We start from the raw sequence: 17,099 nt of genomic DNA on the forward strand, positions 1-17,099 counted from the left end.
TGAAGATATTTTCTTTCTTTTCCTTTACAAGGAGTGTAGTATCTTCAATGTAAAGTGGTCTCATTGTCATCATTTATTATGGTCTACATTCCATGAATATGCAGATAAATGCTCTTTCCAGTTTAACGGTGTTATCGGCAATGTTTAGCTTTAATGTTGTATATCATCAAACTCATTTTAGGGTAGATCAATTAACTACTTATTTGACAAGTGTGCCAGATGTCTTCATGACTGTTAATTGGATCTTTTATAACATTCTTATGGTTGAATAACCCTTTGTGACTGGTGTTCGTACTCTTTTGTACTCTTTATCAACAGGTTCAAGAGACTATGATGGCTATATTCTTGCACTATCCTTGGGCCTTTCTTCTGTCTTGAAGTAACTATTACTTTCCGTTCCTGGAATTCTTTAATTTTAAGTTATGACGTGTTTCAGCTTCTTTCAAGTTCTTGTCAAACTATATGGTGTTATTGGTGAACTTTGTATGTTACTGATAGAACACTCAATGTTGTCTTGCACATACACACAAAAAAGAAGAGAAAATTGTGTGAATTCTAGGTTCTCGTTTATCAGCATATGGGATTTCAAGTTAGATCATGTTATTAAGTTGTTATAATCTACATATATAACCTCTCAATTTTTAGTGCGTCTTAGAGATGACTTCCATGGTTTGGCCAAACTTGAGTCTTGGATAGATACTAGACTTTTACTTAAAAATTTGCTCTTATCAACATTTTCTGAGAATAGGACATTTACTCACCATCTCTGTATCTCCAACCCTCATTAGAATTTCTTTGTATTTTTACTTTTTAAACTTGAGTTTTGCAATAATTCTGTATTGGAAAGTGGGAAGTGGATTGGAGTTCTGCCCGTCTCACGTTTTCTCTCTTGGGAATGTTTTCTCATTGTGGTAAGCTTACAACCTGGGTTATCCATATTTGGGATAGTTCTCATGCTAGCTGGCATACTAGATGTCTTTCTCGCATTTGTCTGACCTTTTTAGTTGTATAACTTAAGCTGTAAGTTATTATTGGTCTCTGATTTATGACATATTGTCTAAGTCTTAGAAGTTTTCTCTGCAATGCTGCAGATCGTTCCTTGATACACAATATACTTTTCATCTTTCAAAGCTCAAGCTCAAGCTAAGATCCAGTATCATGAGTCTTATTTACCAAAAGGTGAATCTTTATTAACAATGTTCCATTATAAGGTCCTTTATTACCCTGAACAATCTGTTCTATAGCCACATTACAACTGCGTCATACTGGATTCATGTTGCAGCTTTATTTCATACTATTTATCTTCTTATCTGAATATATTCATTTTGTAATTTGTATCATCAATAATTCTAACTAGACCATGTAGATGTTAAAGTGGCATTTAACTAGTCTCTTTGAATTTGGGGCAATGCCAGGCCATTTAGATGGTAAAGTGGCATTTAACTAGCCTCTTTATGTTTGGGGCAATGCCAGGTGCTTCTTTCTTGTCACATGAGGAGGGTGTTTATTGTCATTACTTTCTAATGAAACGAGCATAAATCTTGTTCTTTCAGGACTAGGTCTTAGCTCTTTTAAGTTTGAAGAAGTTGTAGAAATGCCTCTTCTAACCGATAAACGTTACAGTATTATTTTCCTATGTTCTCAACTGAATAATAGGTAGGGTTAAGGTCTGCGTACACACTACACTCCCCAGACCCCACTTGTGGGATTTCACTGGGTTGTTGTTCTCAACTGAATGATTTTTGTCTTTTAAAAGCCTAAAATTGGAAGTCTTTGATTTGTTTATTCCAAGGTGTGAAGTGTTTCCATTTATTTTCTAATTCAATTTTTAATGTTATTGTTAACGTTTTCTCCCTGCATATCGTTGTTTTTATTCAGATTACCTCCATCTGGGTATTATCAAACTTGAAACGTTCTTCCTAAAATGAGAACATTGACACCCATCTTTTGTTTGGTTAAAGAGCAAGTACATTAGGAGTTTTGAGCTCTTTGGTTTTAGATAGTAGAGTATGATTCGCAATGAATTGAGTGTTATTTCTATACTAATGGTTGTTGTCTATAGTGACTACTAAGAGAAAAAAATAATAAATTGGTTATTTTTGTTCCATGTAAAGGTTGTCTACCAGTTTTCAAAGCCTAAAGCTAGGAGGGCCTAGTACCATTTTGCAAAACCTAGGAAATCCAGGCGGAGAGTACCTTGTTATTTATCTTTTTCATTTATCATGTATAATGGTCATAGGGAAAAGTGATATATCAATCTTTTAAAGTCGTGTCCATGTGTCTACCACTTTTTAAAGCCTAAAGGGGCGTGCTAAGTTTTCAAACTTCAACTCTAAGTGAAAGTTTTACATACTACTTGATATTAGTGACTAACATTGCCATTTTTCTTTTCAAGTGTCTTTCTGTTAGTTTGGCCGAGAGATCAAAATTTTCTGAAGGAGAAATTCAAACATTTATGTCCGTGGATGCTGATCGAGTTGCGAACCTGTGTAATAGTTTTCATGATATATGGAGGTCAGTATTTTCTGTCTCGAGAGGATTATGTAATTGGTTGGCCCATGTCTCAACCCTCCCCCCCCCCCCCCCAAAAAAAATAAATAAATAAATAGGATATCCAAAATGAAGACGAAGAATATACCTTCCTTTTACTTAATAATCTTTTTGTGATCGGTGTTTGAGAGATCTGAATTAAGATTTCATTCATGCAGTAGTGGCTGCTTCTAAATGAATTATATTTTTAAGATTTCATTCATGCAGTAGTGGCTGCTTCTAAATGAATTATATTTTTCCCAATTTAACATCATTAGGTAGATGGAAATTAGCATCATCCTTATTGTGAAGGCAGCATACTTTGTGACATGCACCAAAATTTCCATTTTTATGAGAAATTTCCAACATATGTTTGACTTTGACACTTAATTCTGCTCAGCTCGACATGGAAATGCGAATTATGTTTCTTTGAATTAATGTTATGGTTTCCTTTGAATAATTTTCTAATTGTAATCTTTTATATGACCTACCATTTGTGTGTGTCTCTTTTTGATATTTGGTTAACAGTCACCATCCTTGGGGATTCTAGAAACTACAAGGATAAAAGGCCCTAACTTAAGAAACAGTCACTGGCAAGACAGAAATAAACATCTAGGGTCTAGGTTGTCATGTTTCCAAAAATGTCGTTCTTTCCTTAAAGTTTCAAGAAACTATTAGCAACTCTCTGATGCCTAATTCTTCTCAGTGCATATTGAGACCTACTTGTGCCTCCTAAATCTATGCCGAAACATTCTTGATGAAGTTTTTTAATAGCAAGTTGTCATTTTCACTTATGACCGGAAAGAAGAAAAACATCTCAGGAAGTTGGAACCACTTAAAAATGGTCTCCATAGTTCAGTGAATCATAAAGATTCACTGACTGCCTTTCAGTAGGAAACTTGAAATCCATGATATATGAAAACTCAACGTAAAGTTAGCATCTAGCTAAATTTGAGTTGAATGTAATGTATCTGTGCTGTCTGTAAAAAAAGATTTTCTTATTAGTATCTAGCTGTACACAACGATGTCGTCTAAATTTTGGATGTTGTGATATTTATCCAGTATGCTTTTTACTTCTGTCAATTAAAATTTGGTATGATAATTTCATATTTGTGTTGATGTATCTTTAACTTTCAGACTCTGTTACCATTCCTTCTTACTCTACTTGCACATTCGTGACTGTAAATTCATGTATTTTCATTGATGATGCCACTATTAAATGCACATTTCTGATCCTAGTTTTAGTTTTCTTTTTGGGATAAATAATGATAAATTGTTGCTAAAAGAGAATGGTCCTGCTCCGCAAAATGTTCAACAAACTATAATGTGTTTTATCAGGGTCAACATGTTCGTTTGTATTTCTTTTTTTCTTTTTTCTTCTTGTTTTCTCTTTTGTTGTTAAGTGCATCTATTCAAGAAAAATAGAGGACCTTTTCAAAATCTACGATACAACTCACTGCACCTTCTTGTGAGGCAGTGCCTATTTGAAATGTGATGACGTATTTAAAGTCTTTCATTCAAGATAATATCTAGCATGTTGCTTCGTTGAATTGATTAGACCTCTTATAAAAAGAAGAATGAAGTTCGCCAGCTTGGATGTTGTCCTTTTCCCTTTTCCTTGGTTACCAGATCTATTAATCATGAAATGCATCAGTTTGCCATTGCAGATTGGAATTGCTCTTTATCTACTGTATAAACAAGTCAAGTTTGCATTTCTGTCTGGAATAGCTATAACAATTCTGCTAATACCAGGTATTAGATGACTCAGATCTTGAACATGTGCAAAATTTATTAACAATTGAAAGCTACTGTGTCTGCACTAAATATTAAGTGTTCATACGACAGAGACAACTATATGTTTTAAGTTGGTCTGATGGAAATAGGGTGTCACAGTGATACTAAGTTGATTGATAACTTGCTTATTGTTGGGGAAGTGATAAGTGATAAATACAGACTAGTTGCCACTAGAAAATCTCGTGGATGTGATTGTGCCACTACTGTCAATATTGTTCATATCCACGGTCGTCTGCATATGAGGTTTTCCTTGAGAGGTTGATGTAGGTTTAGGGCTTAGTTTAAGGAGCAATCTATATTTTTCAACTTAGATAACAAATCACCATCAGGAATAAAATCAATAGTCACTATAGTCTTAGACCTTGTCCTGCAACATATCTTCAACCTTCAAGGAAGATGATACATTTTTATTTTCAAAGGGCTTTGGTAAGTGGTTCTTGATATGTCAAGGCCTTTATACATTTAGTCAATTCTAGAGAAGGCTTGATAAGTGCTATTCTGTGCAGTTAATAAGTGGATTGCAAATGTGATTGCAAATGCTACAAAGAGCATGATGGAGCAAAAGGATGAAAGGTATGTGGCAGCGACTCTTTATAACCTTGCCGGAATTCATTTTGGTATATCACCTCATATGGGGCTATTCCTGAAATGTATGTTCATTCATCTTCTTTACCTGGTCAGTGCTATTGGAAAGATTAAGTGTATTGGTGCCCATGTTGAATAATCACAAATTTCTTTTCTAAACTTGGCAGAGAGTCTACCTGAATGTGATCAATCTCTTAACATTCTTTTGCAGTTTTTCTAGTGATCCTTGGTTGCTATAGGTTTTTTCCTGAAATTAAGTAGAGTCAATCAGTGTTGTCATTTTGCTGAAACTAAGCAACAGTTCTTCTTATCAGTTATTTTATTTTACTTGTTGTGAACTTTTTATGTTGCCTTTTCTTTCTGGAGTGTCAAGTGTTCTGTTAGCTTACAGAAATCAAAATTAATGTGTGTAGTAAGGAGAGACATATAGATACGAGCAGATAGGTTAAATATGCAACCAGACATTTAAGGCTTTTTCTTTGTTCAGATGTTAGATCATATAGCAACTAATGATACCAGATAGTTGCTGGTAGGGAAGTATTGAAACACATACATGATCAATTTTTCTCTTTACAAGGCGAGATGTCTTGGATTGTGGTGTTATCACATTATTCATATGGCTGGCATAGGAAGAATTGAACTAGAGCCCAAGGATAATTTGAAGATTGAATGTTACATGTTCCACCGGCTTAAATTCATGCTGAAGTTATAATCCAACCTGAATGCCGCATCAGTTAAAAGAACGTATTTACACATTTCATCAGCAAAAGTTTCTGGAAGTAGTGTCTTGTATGCAAGAATTAGCTTATTTCAAAATCAGATAATTTAAGAGAAGCTTTCCTTTAAGCTGATGACTTTCTATCCTTAGTTCGATGCTGTCCTCATGTTATTAGGGATGTTTATACATTATCGATCTTGTTTCTTCACAAATAAGAAACTGCTGGTTGGATTCTTTTTAGAATTAAGCTGATGCTTCTATTTGTTGAAGAAAATATTTAGAAGACGGTTTTTTTGTGTATAGTGCTTAGGGTGGGAAGGGAGAAATGTCTTGGATGAAAATCATGTCCAGATTTTTTCAATGAAGTACAAAGAAGTAATGAGTTATGTCTTTTGAGTTTTGTAGTTAGCATTCCTTATATTTGTTACGATCCATTGTCCATGCCTCTTTGCAGGGTTAGAATGACAGCGGAGATTTTAACACATATACGTACTTTGAAAATGTATAGTTGGGAGCTACTTTTTGCAAGTTGGCTGATGAAGACGAGATCGGAAGAAGTGAAATACCTATCAGTGAGACAATATTCGTCATCTTTCTAGTACTTTACGCTTGATAATATGAGCCATATGACTTAAAACTTAAACTTAGAATTTTCCTGTCAGACTAGGAAATACTTGGATTCATGGTGCGTTTTCTTCTGGGCAACAACACCAACACTTTTCTCGTTGTTCACATTTGGACTCTATACTTTGATGGGCCATCAACTTGATGCAGCAACGGTACAATCAGAGAATCTAAAGTAACTTGCTTGCGCAATTTTTTAACAATCGTATGTTGCCTAATTGTTTGGTTAAAATTGCAGGTTTTCACTTGTGTCGCACTGTTTAATAACTTGATTTCTCCATTAAATTCATTCCCTTGGGTCATTAATGGGTTAATTGATGTGAGTTGTGAAAATTCTTTTGTTTGAGAAATTATCCTCCTTTATTTTATAATAATTGTTCAATCTTTTGTTTTGCAGGCTGTAATATCTTCCAGGAGGTTATGCAAGTATCTATCCTGTTTTGAGCGGGAGACAAACATGGAACAACCAAGCAATTGTTCGGTTTTCTCTTCCTCTGATAAGCAGACCGAATTGCAAGATGTGGCTGTTGTCATCCGTGATGCATCTTGCACATGGTCGTGCCGTGACCAGAAGGAAATAGATTTGGTTTTGGATCCTGTTAATCTTCTTATTCCGAAAGGTTTACTGGTTGCAGTAGTTGGAGAGGTAAAACTCTATTGCTGTTATAACTAATTTATTTTAGAGCTCTGAGCTTATCAATGTGAGAAAATTTTGACCAGCCTCATCTGACATGAAATTGGGAGTATCTTAAAGCTTTGTCCTTTTGACCGTTTACAAGCTTATGGGTTATGGGATGACATTTCATATGTTGTTGTAGAAAACACAGACTTGACTATTTAACATTTTGGATCAAGAGATATTTGATATATGTATACTTTGTCTTAGAAATGGATATATGTTTAGAATTGTTATTGCAAAGCCTCTGCTTCTTAATGGTGCAAAAGTTTGTGAAACCTGAGCTACTGAGGATACTGTATATGTATGACTCGTGCTATTTGGGTTTTTCCTTTTCACCATATCCTGTTAGATGGAGTTGGAGATATGATTATAATCTCAGAAAAGAAAATTTGAATCAATATCTCTATGATCTTTTTATACTCTTACTACCTACAGTCTACCATTGGCACCTTCTTTAGTTTAATTCACCTTAGTAACCACTTTGGTGGTTCTAACTCTACGGAAAGAAACTACGATGGTGCAATGCTGTAGTATAATAAGAAGTTATACCTCCCTTTTCCACCATAGTAATGGGTGTAGCAGAAGTGATACACTGATTTTCTTGGACGTGTAGCTTTATGTAATGATTATACTGTGCAAGGTTCCTTTCCAGCAAAACTATTATTTCTCTTATAACAGATCTTTTTGCCTGCAGGTTGGGTCTGGTAAATCATCCTTGTTGAATTTGATTTTGGGGGAGACGGGGTTAATTAACGGATCTGTGTACCGGACTGGTTCAATTGCATATGTACCGCAGGTGAACAAACAGCTGGTAGTATTGATGTGTTATGTAGCACTCCTGATCTCATATTTTGCCTATCTTTTCAGGTTGCTTGGATTCTCTCAGGAACCATACGTGATAACATTTTGTTTGGGAGAGACTATGACCCAAGGAGGTCTATTTCATTTACCTTTTGACAAGGCAATAAGAATTTGTTTGGATAGTTTCATTACATCAACTTTCAGTTCTCAGTTTTGCCTTTCCAAAGTCCCAATTCTGCTATTAACCTCATTATCCATTGAGATGATATTTTTTTGTATGCCTTGGACCCTTGAAAATTCACTGTATGAAGGTTTATTGAGGAATCACTATCTAACAGAAGCTTATTGGATTTTGATGAGAGCAGATACTCGGAAGTATTACAAGCTTGTTCCTTGGACTTCGATATTTCCAGAATGATGGGAGGTGATATGGCCTCTGTTGGAGAAAAAGGATTTAACTTATCTGGTGGACAGAGAGCTCGTCTTGCACTTGCCAGGTGATGCGATTCTCTGTCTTCAAATTGCAAGGTATTTGTCTAGTGACTGAGTAAGTGAATTGTCTCATCTTCTGACAACTTTTCTGTATCTGACAGAGCCATCTATCATGACGCGGAAATTTACCTACTTGATGATATCCTCAGTGCAGTTGATGCACATGTTGGTTTTTCAATTTTACATAATGCAATTCTCGGCCCTCTGATGAGTCAGCATACACGCATCCTTTGCACACATAACTTTCAGGTTTTCCATTCACAACTTCCTTTTAGTGCTGGATATAATAGATTTTTTTTCAGGTTTCTATACCTTTATTTTAAACTCAATTCATAGTTGTTTATTCTCATACAAGACATGTAGAAATTTTAGTTTCGGTCAAAGATTATAAGGAAGAAAAAGGAGATATTTGAAAATATTGATAGAAACTTCTATTAAATAATGAGTAAGGGCAATTTTGATATAATCATTATGGAGATAATGTGATGCTATATTTTGTATATGGATATACAAGCCATTGATTTTTCGCAGCTCATTGTATTTGCAAGTGGGAGCCACCTTGCTTTCAGAAAAGACTAGTAGACATTGCTAATTGAGCTAAATGATACACGAAAATTTCCTTTCATCATGCAATGGGTTTTGTGTAGTTTTATCTTCACTTTAATAGTTTTTTTTCCTTCTATATTCAATTGAAACTGATCGAATTTATAGAACAATTGTTTCTTAATTCCAGTTTCTTAATAGAACAATTGTTTCTTAATTCCAGTTGTAGTAACAGTAATTGTTAGTTGCTGGGGTTAATTGAACTTGGCTCATTTAACAAGGATCTGTAGATTAAATGTAATATATAGTTAAATTTTACTCTAATTGTTCCCAGTGCATTTCTGGAAAATCTACACGTGCAACATTATTTATCTTTTCTTTCTAATGACATGAAGTTCCACTATCCGTATGTGTGTCACAAGGTTAGTGATGTTGATTCATGCACCAAATTATGTTGTGAAGCAATTTACTACTGTATATTGGCCATTTTATCAGAAGACTAGGCAAAAGAAAATGGAAAGGCATAAAAAATTAGCAAAAGGTGTATTTCTGTTTTGTAATCTCTTGTTCAAGAAAGAACTAGAAATGCATTTATAATCAGAAAAGATGCATTAATCTCAGGTTAGAAACAAATCGAGCACATCTAACATCTTTGTTAATAAGTTAAGTCGTTGGCAACCCAGAGGACCATTCATTTACGGTATCTAAAGTAGTGCCTGTCTTCCATATAATAATCTATTCTTTTACTTTACAGGCAATATCTGCCGCAGACTTGGTAATTGTGATGGATAAAGGACGTGTGCAGTGGGTGGGGAATCCAACTGAGTTTTCTTGTTCTTCTGATGTAGCATTCTCAACAATCGATGAACTTAGCACTTGTTCTGAAGTTCAACGGCAGGATAAAAAATCAAATATTTCTAGTGAGATCCAGCAGAAAGTTTCAGAGGGTGATTTTATATGTACTCCTGGTGGAAATCAAGTGACTGATGAATCAGAGGCTCGGAAAGAAGGAAAAGTCGAACTCACTGTATACAAGTGAGTTGTTATTTTATTTTAGCATGAAAATAATTTTACAACAAAGATATCAACATTACACCTCAATCCCAAGCTAATTGTAGTTGACATAAAGATCTTCACTATCCATGTAGCTCCATTCGACTGTTTAAGGAAAGATCCTGCCTGTGATAAATTTTTCAGTTTGATGATTTCATCATTATATGACTCGCAGGAGCTATGCTGCTTTTGCTGGTTGGTTCATCACAGTTTTAACATGTCTCTCTGCGGTTTTGATGCAAGCTTCTCGTAATGGAAATGACATGTGGCTCTCGTATTGGGTTGATGCAAGTGGAAGAAACCAGAAAGCATATTCAACAAACTTTTACCTGGTAACTAACCAACTACTTAAATTGTGTAGATTCTCTCACCAAGTTATTTTCTTTCCCCAGCTTTATTATGCTTTATTTTGAGGAATGAAATAAATCATAATAAGGCTTTATTATGCTTTTTTTGAAATTAAAAGTGTCGTTGTAAGACTCTCCTAAAATGGAAGAATATTGAAGAGCTCTGTTGTTGCTCAATATATTGTTTTCCCCTACTCTTCTCCTATTATCAAGAGAAGATCTGGTTTCGAGGCGTGAGGCTTTCTTAGAACATTCGGTTGGTCCCAATCTCAAAAGTAGTAACTCGGTTTGTGAAGAAAGAATGTATTCTTTTTAGTATAATTTTCATCACCAAAGTTGGCACTAACCATATCTAGTCCCCCCCTCATTCGTTCATTCTCTCAAATGTAAAGGTGGAGTTGGAGAAGTCACCATGCCTTTCTTGGTGATATACAGCTCATGTTTACTAATATGATTGACTAATTATCAGTATGCTTGACTGTTTTATTGATGTTGCAGGCCACACTTTCTCTTTTCTGTCTGGCAAATTCCTTGCTAACTTTAGTGAGGGCATTTTCATTTGCATTTGGTGGGCTACGTGCCGCTGTTAAGGTGCATGATCGATTATTAGAGAAGCTTATAAGTGCACCTATTAGCTTCTTTGATCTGAACCCAACTGGGAGAATTATAAACAGGTATATCAGATTCACTAAGAAATTAAATGTTCTTTCTTTTGACATTATATAATATGTACTGACTGGACTATACAGATTGTCTTCAGATCTCTACACAATTGACGATTCTCTTCCCTTTATTCTCAATATTCTGCTAGCTAATTTTGTTGGCCTTTTGGGGATTGCTGTAGTTCTTTCATACGTGCAGGTATGGCTAGTTCCTTGTTTCAGAACTTTTCACGGTTTCTTTTTTGCAATTTTTTAAGTACTGCAGTCCATGTTTTGCTTGTTAGAACTTCTGATTCTAATAGGTTCTGCTTATATGCAGGTCATGTTTTTGTTTCTGTTAATGCCTTTCTGGTACATCTACAGAAAATTACAGGTATGTTCCAAAATTTCTATATATCTCACTGATTGGTAAAGTGAAGAAGTGTTTTGATCAAAGCAAAGTAATATCAGGATGATAGCAAACAATGAATGTAGATCTTTTTGTTCCTTTCGTGGTCATCTTTTCGTGCTCATTCTATGTTTTAGCATTATTGTATTCTCTTTCGGACGTGTTACTTCCATTTCTATCTCATCAACGCTTTTATGTTTTCATCATTTAGATAAGAGAAAGGATAGTAGTCACATCTCCTATCTGAACAACTTATGTTTTACGTGATATTTGATTATCATTTATTGGAATAGACACATCACTATGTAGGCTATTTATTCGTTGTAGCTTAGTGAAATTTGGTGTATCATTTCCGAAGAAACTAGATTTTTCCTTTTGTTAGATATAATGCTTGCCAAGTATGGGTATTCATAGAAAGAAATTTTACAGTATAATGCATTTATTGATCTATTTGTGCTGCTTCAAATATGAACAAATAAAAAAAATCAAAGTTTCTCTTTGAATCTCTTTTTATTTCTCTTTGGATCTTAAGCACAATCTGCGAAATCATGCTAGTGATCCACAATTGCTAGAATGTTAATAAAGGTTATTAAAATAACCTTTTTCTCAAAGTCCCAATATGAAATATTTAGATGCGGAATAATATGGAGCCCTTAGCCACTGGAATAGGTAGTTTCACTTCCATAATATGATTTATTAGAGGCTAAGACAGAATAACTGATGATAAGATCTTCAGCTGTACTACAGGTCAACATCACGTGAGTTGCGTAGACTTGACAGTGTATCTCGGTCACCTATATATGCATCTTTTACGGAGACTCTGGATGGATCATCAACAATAAGAGGCTTTAAATGCGAGGTAATTATATCCTTTTTTCAATTAAATGAGATCACTCTCGTAGGAGCATCTTTGTCTTTTCTTTCAAGAGGATATAAATTTTCATTCCTGCTAATCAGAGTTTGTGCTTTTCCATTTGTGCCCTCTTGAAAGAACTTTTGACTGCTTTACCTGGTGGGGTCAATCACATGTTTGATCGCAGGGAAGGAGTTACTTAAAGAAGTTCCTGTTGTCTAAAATTTTCCTACTAAATTCTAGTCCAGTTGCTATGCTTTTCTTCTCTTACCTTGGATTTCTGACAGTTTTAGCATGATACTACAACATACATTTAGATAAAATCTAATTCTGATAGGAGAGTGAAAACATTCGTGTTATCTTTCTTTTGAAAAAATGCATCTGTTTGACAGAACATGATCACAAGTAATTGTTCTTCCTCATGTTAGTTTTTTCTTTTATCCTGTCCTTCCCTAGTTTCAGCATATACTTATAGATATAATAGGTATCTAACACCCCTATTACATAGAGGAACAGTATGATTGCAGTGAATGTCAGAAGGCAGTACCTTAGTAATTTCCCTTGTACATCACACAATTAAGGAACATAGTTTATCCCACGCTTTATAAACCGCATCACTAAGTGCACCTTTTAGCCTCCTCTTGTTGCCAAACAGAAAGACCCATTGCTACCTTTGTGTAGTGGAAATTATCATTTTGAATGCTGTGTATTCCCGCATTTTTAAGAAGAACTCATTGTCCAACATTGGTGTTTTTCCATTCAAACAAACTATATTTTTTGGCAGGTTTTTTTTCTGCTCAAATTTAATCAGCATCTGATGACATATCAGAGGACTTCGTATTCAGAAGTAACAGCGAGTTTGTGGCTCTCCCTGCGCCTTCAGGTATGTCTTGCGCTGTCAGTACCACTTTAGTGGAACTACTTCTGATTTTTGTGTCACCATGTTCTTAAGTTTGACAATGTGAATTGTGAACTTTGGCGTGCACACATTTTCTCATTTTTGTAAGTCATATCATAATACTCAAAATTTGATATTGTCATGATTACTAGATGCTATAATTGCTACTGAAAGATTTAAATTTTCCAGTTGCTCGCAGCTTTTATCGTGTCATTCATTGCAGTGATGGCAGTTATTGGTTCTCATGGATACCTCCCCTTCAGTTTAGGTACGCCAGGGTTGGTAAGTTTTAAGTGGTTCTTATGCTCTTGACACTTTTCTGCAAAGCAATCATAATCTTCCTTGAATTTGATGTACTGATTCTATATGAACAGATTGGCTTGGCTCTCTCATATGCGGCTCCAATTGTATCTTTACTTGGAAGCTTCTTAACAAGTTTCACGGAAACAGAGAAAGAGATGGTTTCTATTGAGAGGATCTTACAGGTAACTAAATTAAAATACAATTCATAAAAAGTTTATCGCACAAGTTGAGAACTCCTTTTTACTCCCCATTCTAGTATATGGATGTTCCTCAAGAAGAAGATGTTGGAGGTCATCCGTTACATCCACAATGGCCCCATCAAGGAGAGATCAATTTTGTCAATGTGACTCTTAAGTACAAGCCACAACTGCCTCCTGCTTTGTGTGGTGTTTCTTTTGACATTGCTGGGGCAACACAGGTCTGTTTGTCTACTTTGAATATCTACCATGTCCTTTAGTTGCAAATCTGACACTTGCAAAATCACATGTCAATAAGATGGCCTAAATCTATATAAGAAAGAGATGATGGTTGAAAATTAAGTTATTGTAATTTTCTTATTTTAAATAAAGACCTTTGCTTCAGGATATCTGTTGTTTGTTTACTTCTTATATCAACTCATCAGGCCAATTGTATAATTCCTTGTTTTCATTGCAATTAAAGTGAAAGTGTTTCACTGGAACTTTAGACAATCATAGTTAATCGGAACCTTGTGTGAAGATAAAGCTAATTCACTAACACTATTTGGTGCTTCCACTATCCAGATTTTCCAGTCATCAAGGGTTAGTGATGCTAATGATAGCTTTAGGAGACGTAATAGTTAACTGCGATGATGATCTAATTTGCACCATTTGCCTAGTTCATCATCCAGATTCTCCTATCCTTAAGATATCTTTAAAAAATTTAACTTTGCTATTGGAAAGTTTATTATACTTTTGTTGGCGTTTTTTGGAGAGCTCTCTAGCACTAGAACAATGTCCTGAGTCTTTTCCTTGAAGAATATCAAAATGATCAAAGGTGTCAAAGGCAAATTGTCAAGGCACAACCAGGAGGGATGGGATTCAAGTGATGTGATATTTTGTGTTTCTTTGCTTTAAGTGTTAGCTCCTCCAAACTCCAGTGATATTGAAGTTTAAGTTTGTCCTAGTATCTATCAGGTTGGTATAATTGGAAGAACAGGTGCAGGAAAATCAAGTATTTTGAACGCCATATTTCGGCTCTACCCAACATGTGGAGGATCTATCATGGTTGATGGCATAAACGTTGCTGGTGTTTCTGTCAGATATCTTCGCTCAAGATTCGCTGTTGTACCCCAGGCTTCTTTCTTGTTTGAAGGATCGATAAGGTAATTAATATAGACATGACATTACTTGCTACTTCTCTTGTGTCATATTGTCTTAGAACATTCCCTTCCTTTTTTCCTTACAGCATATGTGTATATTAATGATGATTGGTTGGCAATATGGCTTCCTTTACATGTCTGTGTAATATAAACATCTCAGGAAAAATCTAGATCCATTGCAAGAGAACATGGATTTTGAGATCTGGAATGCCCTAGAAAAATGCAACATCAAGGAGGAGGTAGAAGCAGTAGGTGGACTGGATGTTCAACTGAAAGGGTTTGGAACAGCATTCTCTGTTGGTCAAAAGCAGCTAATCTGCCTTGCACGTGCTCTCCTCAAGTCTTGTAAGGTAATATTGTAAATGGAGTTAGTGCGGAGGTGTGTACAAGAAATGGGAGAGTGCCAACAGTTTACATTTTTTCTGCAGGTACTTTGCTTGGATGAATGTACGGCAAATGTGGATACTGAAACAACTTCAAAACTACAGAAAACTCTAGCCACTGAATGCCAGGGAACAACGGTTATCACAATTGCCCATCGCATTTCCACAGTTTTGAACATGGACAATATCCTGATTTTGGATAGAGGGTTTCTGGTAAACTTACTGTCTTGACAAGCTTACCTTCTTTAACTCTGTCTAGACATCGATGAATTATAAGAACATAACACAACTAGCGGACTAGTAGTTTTTTTTTTTTTTTTTTTTGAAAAGGTAAAATTTTATTAATCTGCAGTATCAAGAGAATACTGCAGCAGAAAAAAAACAAACACTAGACTTGGTACATCAGATCTCTATAAAATCTAACAAGTCTAGCACGTCCTGAAAATTAAAAACACAGCTTTTGAATGCATCTAAATTTCAGGACTTGAAGTTGCTCCTTTTTGCCATCAAATCATCTCCTATTTCTCTCCATCCAAATTGTCCATGCAATGCATAATGGGATGACAATCCAGGCCTCTTTCTTACACTTCCCAGCATAGATTGATTTCCAGCATCCTAACATCCTAACAAATCTCTGAACTTCTCAGGCAGGGGCGGCGGATTTAGGGGGAGCGGCCTTCGCCGGAAAATTACACTGTACATATATAAAGCAAAATCTGTTGTGTACCTCTATTTATTATATTTTGAATCCCCTTACACAGCCCAAAAACATAGCTCAGTGGTCAAGGGGGTTCAAAACCTTTGTAAGGTCACTGGTTCAATTCACACTGGCCATAATCTCTTTTAATTTTTAAATTTTTTCTCTTTTGCACCCTCTTAGCGGAAATCCTGCCTCCGCATCTCGGGCATCACACCTTGAACTCCAAAAATAGCCATAAACATGGTCCAAATCTGCCAGGTTTAATGACAATGCAGAAAAAGATGATCAACTGATTCACATGAGCTCTCAGATAGATAGCATCTGCTACAAATAATAAATCCTCTCCTTCTCAAATTGTCTTGATTCAAGCATGCTTCGTGACCCACCATCATAGTTTATGATTCTTTGTACTAAGATTTCACGGCGAACACTCCATTCTTAATAACATTCCAACATATTGCATCTTCCTTCCCCTGACATATTTAAGTCTCCTCAGGTTAATTATTTTGTCTTATACTTATCTGGAAAGTAGGGCGACACAACGGTCACAGATATTATTCTTAATGACTTAATTCTGCCTCATCATTTTGTTATGGTTTTGTTGTCATTTATTTATTATGCTTTCCTTGCATTACCTACATCTTTAAGGCTGCTGATATGAACAACCAAATAAGTGTTGAACATTCTTCAATTGTTAAATTGCTTTCATGGTGTTAGGCTACATTAAAGATGGAAATGTTTGCAGAATGTCATCCAAATTGAGATTGATCCAGATTCTCATCTTTCCTTTTTTGGTTTCCAGGTTGAACAGGGTAACCCGCGGATTCTTCTAGAAGATCAGTCATCCATATTTTTCAGCTTCGCCAAAGCTTCAAAAATGTGATGCATCTCCGATGATGACTTAGGTTTTAGAAAACTAGTTCGGCGACTGGAAGATGTTGCATAGTAGAGCAACTATCCACCTTCAAACTTACTCTTGTTTTAATTCTAATGGTTGCTAATGTATTAATGTAGGCTGAACCAAATCTTCAAACGTGAAGTTGTTGTACAATAAAACCATTATATTAGCTCACAATGCTGCTGGAAAAAAAACATGGTAGATGCGCAAGGTTATAACTTATATGGACTTGTGGGAATATTTATGCATGATAAGTGCCATTAAGATGTTATTGTTCACATTTTGGTAAAACTACCTCGAGTAAAAATGAAATGATACCAAACACCATACTTAAAGATCGTCGAATAAGCATATGCTTTGCACAATTCTCATACAAACCTTCAGAGTAATTGGAAGGAATTATGCTGCTACAGTTGTGGTTGAGCAATATATAATGCACAGGCCAAACCAAAGAATATGAATATCCTAATCTTTTAATTACCATAAATGATAAAGGTTGCCAACTAAAAC

At 35.4% G+C, this 17,099-nt stretch overlaps 1 protein-coding gene across 4 annotated transcripts in view; it reads left to right on the forward strand.

The window, feature by feature from the left end:
• LOC104108391 (ABC transporter C family member 13) overlaps positions 1-16,880 on the forward strand; it is a 103,871-nt gene extending 86,991 nt beyond the window's left edge. For 2 of the 4 annotated variants that reach the window (XM_070197654.1, XM_070197656.1), the window contains 27 exons: positions 319-379; positions 1,092-1,179; positions 2,396-2,514; positions 4,184-4,281; positions 4,830-4,896; positions 6,081-6,198; positions 6,289-6,405; positions 6,489-6,569; positions 6,648-6,896; positions 7,624-7,725; positions 7,797-7,864; positions 8,096-8,227; positions 8,324-8,471; positions 9,520-9,800; positions 9,994-10,150; positions 10,664-10,839; positions 10,915-11,026; positions 11,147-11,200; positions 11,952-12,074; positions 12,853-12,951; positions 13,156-13,248; positions 13,341-13,451; positions 13,526-13,687; positions 14,424-14,611; positions 14,769-14,958; positions 15,037-15,204; positions 16,494-16,880. In XM_070197654.1, coding sequence (XP_070053755.1) covers positions 319-379; positions 1,092-1,179; positions 2,396-2,514; positions 4,184-4,281; positions 4,830-4,896; positions 6,081-6,198; positions 6,289-6,405; positions 6,489-6,569; positions 6,648-6,896; positions 7,624-7,725; positions 7,797-7,864; positions 8,096-8,227; positions 8,324-8,471; positions 9,520-9,800; positions 9,994-10,150; positions 10,664-10,839; positions 10,915-11,026; positions 11,147-11,200; positions 11,952-12,074; positions 12,853-12,951; positions 13,156-13,248; positions 13,341-13,451; positions 13,526-13,687; positions 14,424-14,611; positions 14,769-14,958; positions 15,037-15,204; positions 16,494-16,574 — 3,443 coding nt within the window. In that variant the 3' untranslated portion in view covers positions 16,575-16,880. Of the gene's footprint in view, positions 1-318; positions 380-1,091; positions 1,180-2,395; positions 2,515-4,183; positions 4,282-4,829; positions 4,897-6,080; positions 6,199-6,288; positions 6,406-6,488; positions 6,570-6,647; positions 6,897-7,623; positions 7,726-7,796; positions 7,865-8,095; positions 8,228-8,323; positions 8,472-9,519; positions 9,801-9,993; positions 10,151-10,663; positions 10,840-10,914; positions 11,027-11,146; positions 11,201-11,951; positions 12,075-12,852; positions 12,952-13,155; positions 13,249-13,340; positions 13,452-13,525; positions 13,688-14,423; positions 14,612-14,768; positions 14,959-15,036; positions 15,205-16,493 lie in introns of those variants that run through there. The other 2 variants (XM_070197655.1, XR_011415007.1) reach the window with 2 other exon arrangements.
• Positions 16,881-17,099: the final 219 nt, after the last annotated feature.

The sequence above is a fragment of the Nicotiana tomentosiformis genome, chromosome 3, assembly GCF_000390325.3.
Source record: "Nicotiana tomentosiformis chromosome 3, ASM39032v3, whole genome shotgun sequence".
In the NCBI taxonomy this organism is placed as follows: Eukaryota; Viridiplantae; Streptophyta; class Magnoliopsida; order Solanales; family Solanaceae; genus Nicotiana; species Nicotiana tomentosiformis.